General features: G+C 36.2%; 1 protein-coding gene across 1 annotated transcript; it reads right to left on the bottom strand.

Annotated features, from left to right (window-relative positions):
* Positions 1–2303: 2303 nt before the first annotated feature.
* eefsec (eukaryotic elongation factor, selenocysteine-tRNA-specific) lies at positions 2304–8420 on the bottom strand. Its single transcript, XM_052558761.1, has 7 exons — positions 7859–8420; positions 5983–6190; positions 5479–5575; positions 4909–5073; positions 3599–4228; positions 3206–3362; positions 2304–2698 (listed from the first exon to the last, which is right to left on the bottom strand). The coding sequence occupies exons 1-7, from the start codon at positions 8154–8156 to the stop codon at positions 2517–2519; spliced, it is 1737 nt and encodes a 578-aa protein (XP_052414721.1). The 5' UTR covers positions 8157–8420; the 3' UTR covers positions 2304–2516.
* Between the last annotated feature and the right edge of the window lie 208 nt (positions 8421–8628).

The raw sequence follows: 8628 nt of genomic DNA, 5'->3' as shown, positions 1-8628 counted from the left end.
TAAATTAGGACAGTTCTGGGATTGAAATGACTGGGAAAATTGTCTAGATCACCCTAACACTACAATATATAACCACACCTAACCCAAAACTTGATGATTTTATAATATTGTAAATGTTATATTTAACTAAATATAACATGTAATATAATGACTGGTCAGTTGGGCAATATGAAGACAACACTTTGAATTTTTCTTAATTTTCTACAAAACCTGAGTTGCTTGCCCGCACAAAACATGATTACTGTCGTGTTGCTGTTGTGTGCTGGGTTTCTAGGGCGTTACTAGGTGGTAACTAGTTGGTTACTTACAGGTTTTAATTATAAATGGTTAATCTCTAGAAACACTAACGTTAGAAAACGTAGAGAAGTAATAGCTCACCTCACCTCTGCTACGCTTCACCGTTTGTGGTTTCCAGATGCACAAATCCGTCGCACAAATACTGAATGTGTAACGAGTAACGTACCGGAGTAACATGCAGTAGCTTCGTTTTTTATTTATATTTAAAAAAAAGAAAAGAAAGAAAGACAGAAAAAAACGTTGAAAATGAATACAACTGGACTGACTCTGGGGATACTAATGCCCTCTACATGTGAGCCAGTGGTACTGCAGTGTCCACATTGGACACGAAAAAAGCGCGTTTTTAGAAGGCACAGAAAATACTCTGTAAGGAGACAATCCATGAGATCAAAGAAAATAATTAAAAACGTATAAACACACAAATGCCAACTGCCCGTGCTGATGAAGCCGATAATGTTAAACACCGAGCGTGACTTCACCCCTCTTTGGGTTCACCTCAAGATCAGTGCAGGTCCTGGGTCAGGAAGGAGACAATCTGCAGCTTCTACCTCATGGGAGAGTTTATGTTTTGATTTCCTTTTTTCTCTGTTCCCTTTTTCAGTCCCTCTTCTCCCCTCTCTTTAAATTTATGAATTTTAAACAGGCACTCTGAAAGACCTTTCTGATGAAGGACCCTGATTAGAGAGGTTAACAGACTCAAGCTGTCATATCAAAGGCTTGTACATGCATGGGCTCACACACAAAATAAAAGACTGAGATTCCTATCTGAGTCACTGAAGGGAAAAGGACAGTAAAAGACTGTGTGTGTTGTGTTTAAAGATCTCGAGTCAATGTCACAAACACAGAGCAGACCGAACATGGCATGAAAGCCATGTTGTGTTAGACTCACACACAGTTCTAATGCCTGCAGCATTTAACTGAGTGTTGTCTCTTTCCTGCTGTGATTAATCAGAGTAAATTGCTTCATTAATATTAATACACACAGTAAAACAAACGCATACAATGAACTTCTGATCTGTATAAAGGAGAAATGAGCACTCAATCAATCAGCAGACTGCATCAAGCTATTTTTATGGCATCTCCGCTCAAAAGTTTGGGGTCAGTAAAAATGTAATGTTGCTCGAGACCTGTATTATTCTCTTTTTTTCTGTGCAACACTACACATTTAGAGATTCCTTATGATGTTAAGTCAAAGCGGAGTAGTCAAAGGTTCCATTCAAACATATAAAAAAAACTTGAATGTCAGTTAACTCAACACATCTTTCTTTTAGAGTAATGTGATACTGTAAATTAGTCCATGACAGCACATTTGCTAGTCAAAAAAAAGAGTGCGTAAGCGAAGGAGTGATAGGCAGTTACCGATGTATGCACTTCTTAAAGTCCAGTTAATGGCAATAATACAAAAAAAAAAAAAGACAAATAAAGGCTTTGTTTTTACATGTGGTGTCAGGTACAAACAGGGAAGTATGACAACACAGATGGCATTTAATATTTTAGTACAGGTGCTATTTGTAAACTCGCATATTAAGAATTTGCCTACAGATTCCCCCAAGTTGCCACAACGTAACTGGAATAGATATTCAAATCTTTGAAGCAAATCAATGAACACTGATAAGACCTACTTTGGTCCTTACTAATCTGCAGCTGCAAAAAAAAAAAAAAAAAAAAAAAAACATGCATACATACATAAACAATGGAACAAACATATGGAAAAAAAGGATATTTATAAACATATATATATTTAACTGACGGTGGGGTGTGTGGAAACACATTTTGCCCATGATTTGCAAACAGAAATATTTGCCTATACTCACAATGTGTTTTGCCCTAAAGCTACGTCCCAACCACTCTCGATACGGCAAACTCAGAGAAACAAATGCTTTTCACATTCTTGCAAACAAAATGTAAATCACAAAACACAGCGCAATGCAACTGCAGCCGTTTCGCTAATAGAGTTGTTTCACTAGCAGTCATACAACAGAATTTATTAAGTTAAAGGAATGATCTTTTCTTTTTCATTGATTTTTATTATTCCACATTTGAAGGAATAATACAAATGCAAAGTAACAGAATGGAAACTCTGCACACAAAAAAAAAAAAAAAAACAATTACAAGACTGAATTTCTGTTTCATATCGCAGACTTTAGTAGTATATTCTTAGTGTGTGTTTTTTCTGTTCCATTCCTGTCAGCATTCATTAGGAATGATTGGACTGATGGTCAGGACTGTACCATCTTTTTTTGGGGATCATATATATAGCGTTTGAAGTTCAAATGTATGGTGACTGGCTGAGTGTCGGGCTTAGTCTCCTCGGGTTTTGAGGATTCATTTTTGGCCCCACCCTTCCCCTTCTTTTTAGAGGAAGAGGATAGAAGCTGCTTGGTTTCTTCTTTCAGCCCCTCTGAAAATAAGGAAAAGAACAGGCATTTATGGACAATGCACATACAATGTTGCTAAACGTAATTTATCTGTATGGCTGGATACAATTATCATATGATAATTTGTGTTTTAAAGAGATGAGTACACTGTAGTCTGTAACATCTTTAGTTGTGTGGTTATGATTACATTCATTCTATTCCATTTCATTGGGCCTGAATACAGGGGTGTGCTATAATTTGTGTGTGTGTGTATTTGTGTGGCTGGGGTCTACATACACAAGAGAGCCTTGAGGGTCAGGAAAAGGATGTGAGTTTTTTTTCTCTTTTGCATGTATATTTAAGATACAGCGTGTATTTTTGGTGTGTGTAATTTTTTGAGTGTTACTTTTATATTCTGTCTTTGAATTAATGAATGAGTGTACAGATGCATGGAATATGGAAGTCGCCTGACAGAAACTTAGAGGAAGGAGGTAAAAAGGGGCCAAGAAAAGGTAGGGAAAGTAAAAGAGAGTGCATTTGTCTTTGCCTACCTGGTATTCTGATTTTGATTTTGCCACTTTGGCCGAAACCTCCTTCAATGGAGCCTGTTTCTCCTGTCGACAGTGTAACTTTTAAACCCACAAACAGCTGAAGGTTTGTCTCCTTCTTAAACAGGTTTCGACCAATCACAGTGTAGTCATCTGTCACCTGACCATAGATAAACAAAATTGGCCAATAATGATTAGCTAGAGTCACACGACATTAAGTTTTCAAAAAATACCATGGGATATATTTAAATAAATAATATTTATAAAATAACGTATATTATGAGTATTATAATGCAGTTATAAAGTCTGAGGTTTGTAAGATTTCTGAACATTAATAAAAAAAAAAAAATCTTCCTGACCCCAAACTTTTGGATGGAAGTAAATATTTGTAGTCACCCGTTCCACTGCTCCTTCTTTCTGCTTGTCTTTGCTGATTTTGAGCCGAGGCAGTGCTGTCTCTGTGTAGTTTTTGTCCTCAAAGCCTTCCAGAAGCTTTCCATGAAAGGCAAGTCTGCATGCGTTACCATGGATATCCGAGTCCAGTCGTGACCCAATCACTAAGCAAAGTGGTGGACATGTGACCGGTCGTTCAAACTCAAGTAAAGCCCACTGCTGTGGTTCCCCATTCCCACCTTCTGCCTGACATGTCAAATACTCATCCAAGTGGTGAAACTCCCAATCAAATGAGAAGGATTTAGCATTTTGCTCTGGAGAGGTGGGAAAACAGTCTCCATTTTCATTGGCAAGAAGCACTCGATTGAAAAATGAAATACGTGCCATAACAGTTTCGTGTCCAACAGTGATGTGAAACTTTGCACGGCTGGTAAGTGCTCCGCGATAGTATTCAATCTTTTGGACGGATATAACAGCAGCGTAAATAGTCTGCAATGAGCCTGGTGTGCATACTACACCCCGTTCTAACAGTTTTGGATCAAACTGGGTCACACACACGCCGACCCGATCCCCTTGTATAGCACTAGGAACCGGCTTACGAAACATCTGCACAGATTTGACCTTGCGAGTCACCTGAAGAATCAAAAAAGATCATATAAGGAGCTGATCTTGTCAGTACACAGCGTCGCAAAATATTTGTTCAACTATTATGGTAAAAAACGATAATTTGGAAACAGTCTTTCTTAATGCAGTTTGCATGTGTATATACAGTCTTATTCAAAGGTTTAGGGACTGTGACATTTTTTGCATGTATTTTTAAAGACATCTCTTAGGCTGTATTTATTTAATTAAGAATATGGTAAAACAGCAATGTTGTGAAATGTTAATACAATGTAAAATAACTGTGTTCTATTGTAATATATTTAGAAATGTTATGTATTCCTGAGATGGCAAAGCTGAATTTTCAGTCATTACTCCAGTCTTAAGTGTCACATGATCCTTCCCAAAATTATTTTTAATATGTTGATCTGGTGCTCAAGACACATTTTTAATTATTATCAATATAGAAAAAATGTGTGCCACTTAATATTTTTGTAGAAATGGTGATACTATAAATAGTAAGTTCAAAAGGAAAGCATTTATTTGAAATGGAAATCTTTTGTAACATTATAAACGTATTTACTGTCACCTTTGATCGACTCAATGCATTCAGTGCAATGCAAAAGTACATTTCCTTAAAACAAATCATACTCACCCTTAGCTTTTGAACAGTAGTGTATATAGTGAAATGCTATGTAGATATATGTTAGTACCTTTAATGCTGGTATCTCTACATTATCATTGACACTGAGTGACCCTTGTAGGATGGTGCCGGTAATGACTGTTCCCTGGCCACGGATGGAGAAGCAGTGATCTACAGCCATCAGAAGAGAACCTGAAGGATCTCTACGAGGAAAGAACGCTTGGGCCTTTAATAACTGAACACAAAGAGAGAGCCACCTTTAAAACATGATCCACAACTTTCAAAAAAATGTAAAGTCCAAAAATGTTAGACCTAAAACCACACTTTTGCTTTAATTACAACATTCACTTATGCTAGTATACACTCCACAAGTATATTTGCAAAACCTGATCTATATTATCCTGGATTTAATAATCCTCCATTGTGTGTATTAATGGAAAGATGGAAATGTTTTGTATGGTCAATGTCACAAATTTGCCTAAATTTTGCACAAAATTGACATCATAACTGTTCTTTATTTAGGCATTTTGTACTAAAATGTTATGCTCATTTCCATATTTATAAAAATATAAAATTTTAAAGTAGTCTCAGACTTTTGGATCTTGAATCTGTGCTACTGACAGCACACCCACTAACTCACATTTATGAGTTCAGTTATTCCTTGTGGCTCGTCTGTTTCTGGGGCCTCAGGACCACCTGGCTTTGCTGCCACAGCAATAATAGGGCAACCTTTAAATCTGAAGAGCAATGAGTCAAGTCAACTTCTTTTGTCACAATACACATTGTTTCAAAGCATTTTTCATTTTGCGACATAATAAACAGTTTAGTTTTGTTATAAACGCTGTAAAACAAATCTGTGAAATTTACTTTAAAAAAAACAGCAGCTGTCTTGAGAAATTAAGTTTAAAAAAGGTAGCAATTGACATTTTTTCACTGTAAATTATAAGATGACTTGTTCTTTTTCACATCCAAAAACTGTCAATTTAACCGTATTGAAATGTCGCATTAGATCCTGGTTAACGGATTATACCATAGCATTTGTATTCTTTTAGCATTAAAATTATAATCATTTTTTACAGTCTGAACATGTGGCAAAATGTGTAATATGTACAATATACATGTAAATGTGCTTGACAGTGTCTACCTTGTGTTCTCGAGAGTTTTGTACATCCTCTTGGTCATTTTGTCAATAGCTGTCTGTCTCTTGTCACTAGGCAACAGGTCTGTTTTGTTGAGGATGACGATCATACGGGAGCAGGTGAGCTGACCAATCAACAGGCACTCTGCTGTTTGTGTCTGCATACCTTTCACAACGTCTACCACCAACATCATCAGATCAATGATCTGAGCCCCTGAATGAAAGTATACAGATGAGAGTAAAACATACAACTTTAAAAATGACAAACATGTCAAAGTACAGTCATCACTGTTAGTCAGGATTACAGAAAAGAGTAGGAGACTCAGCTATTCTCTTTCCTTTCCCTATTTTTCTCTCCCTCTCTCTGGCACTCATTCTTTCCTGAGAGATCCCCTCTGGGGGAGAGAGGAAGTCAAGCTGGAACCCCGAACAGCCCCTTTCTGCCTTAATCAACCACATGTGCCATAAATGCACACACACACACACACCAATGCTATCAATACAATTACACGAGACATTCCCAGTAAACTAAGAGTTCTTTGGGGGGGGGGGGGGGGGGTTATTTGGTCCTAAAGATTAACAAAAACCCTCTAGACATTGTTTCTCTTCAGTTATTTTTTTCCTACATCCCTCCGTGAAAATAATACCTATAAGACTGTGAAAAACAAGAAAACAAGCCATCTGAGATTTTAGTATAGAGGAACATCGATGTATTGCATGTAGCCTATTGTGCCCATAACTACTTATTAAGTAAACAAATAAATGTACTGGTAGTGTAAAATTTTTGAAATATGTTTTCAGTTTTTCCTATTCCAAAATGTCACATTTATTTAAATGTTACGTGCCATTTCTTTATAATTCTTTGTGAAATTAACCATTTGTGAGTGAAATATTTTTTCAGTGTTTTGAAGGAAGTGCATTAAATGACAGAATCTGATATGATAACATTGACAAAATGATATTTGTAATGCTATTTGTAATGCTTGTTGTAACTGTAAAATGTGTTCTAATGCTACATGCATTTTAATGTATTTTTGTACTATTACAAGCAGGTTCAGTATTTCTTCATTTGAGAGCATTTATATCTACAAAGCCTACAGTATCATATGTGAAACTTGAATTTTTAATGTTTCTAAATGATCAGCATTTTTAAAGCTTATTATGAAAATTCTGTTGTACACTGACATGCTTTTTAAACTCTAATTGATAATTGATAATATTTTAGTAAATAAAAAGGCCTAGATATACTATTGAATGAATGTTTATATGCATTTTAAGTAAGCGATTGTATGGTTTAAAATTATAGATTTTTTTTTTTTTTTTTTTTCACCCTCAGATATTCAAATAGTTATATCTCAGGCAAATAATGTCCTATCCTAACAAGCCAAACATCAATAGAAAGCTTATTTATTCAGCTGATGTATTAATCTCAATATACATTTGAATTGACACTTATTCTGTATATTCACCAAATTAACTTTATACTATGAATCATATAATAGATAACATAAAAATCTGATATATCAAATAGGATACAAACATAAAGCACAAATGCACATTTCTAAGATTTTCTTTTATATTTTGTATAAATGTTCAACTAACTATGTTATCATACGTCAGTATTTCCAGAGTTAGTATGACATCTTCAAATACTACACACACACCACCTACTGATCAAAAGTGGTAATGCTTGACATAGTTTTAATTGCACTGACAGGTTGCTTATTCTTGAACTAGTTTATGTAACACTCATACTTGGAATTAAAAGACGTTACTAGTGCGTAGTGAGTGACTTGTATGAAATATATTGATTCATGCAGTTTGCCACCATGGATTTAATCAAACATATTAAAAAAATAATAATAATAATTAGCGACTTTACCCCCAATAATAGTGCGTATGAGAGAGGCATGTCCTGGGCAGTCCACCAGTGTGAACTGCAGACTGTCGTATCGTCTTTCCCCGCAGGACTCTTTCAGGTGCTCCGGTAACGGCACCGTAAACGCACTGAAGCCGAGATCCAGCGTGATGCCTCGCTCTTTGGACTGCGGGTTCTTGTCGAAGGCTGCGGTGGATGCGGTGCTGCTCAGCGCACGGGCGAGAGACGTTTTCCCGCTGTCCACATGGCCGAGGACACCGACGTTAAAGTTCAGAGTTCTAGGAGGACTGGGATCTGCCATCACTGGAGCAGCTCGACTGTTGTGTAACAGAATAAATGCGCAGACTTTGAACTGCTGACAGCGACTAGTTCAAACCAGCCAGCTCAATATTAAACTCTCAGTTAACCAAGTGTCTCTCTATTGGATGGAATTCAGTAATATCTGCTTATTAGTTCTAATATGAGAGATTAAATTTCATGCTAAATATTTCTGCGCTTACTGTATTCAGCAAACTTTTCAGAAATTTGACAGTTGTTCTTCCTGTGTTGCAATCAATCATTCCCCGATATAACAACAACTCATCTCATGGGTTCCTTTCAGAGCATTTGTTTTAGAAAACAAACATGCTTCATGGGTCAAGTAATTTATTAACAAGTAAAAACATTTAAAGTATATACAACACAATTATTTTCACTCATCATACGAAAGAAAATAATTGTGGAACACAGCGGTCCTCTTTGTTCTAGTACGACACTTTAAATGTCACACAAAC

This window comes from Carassius gibelio, chromosome B6, assembly GCF_023724105.1.
Source record: "Carassius gibelio isolate Cgi1373 ecotype wild population from Czech Republic chromosome B6, carGib1.2-hapl.c, whole genome shotgun sequence".
In the NCBI taxonomy this organism is placed as follows: domain Eukaryota; kingdom Metazoa; phylum Chordata; class Actinopteri; order Cypriniformes; family Cyprinidae; genus Carassius; species Carassius gibelio.
The sequence above is the reverse complement of the archived record's forward strand: the minus strand, read 5'-3'. Positions and strand labels throughout refer to the sequence as shown.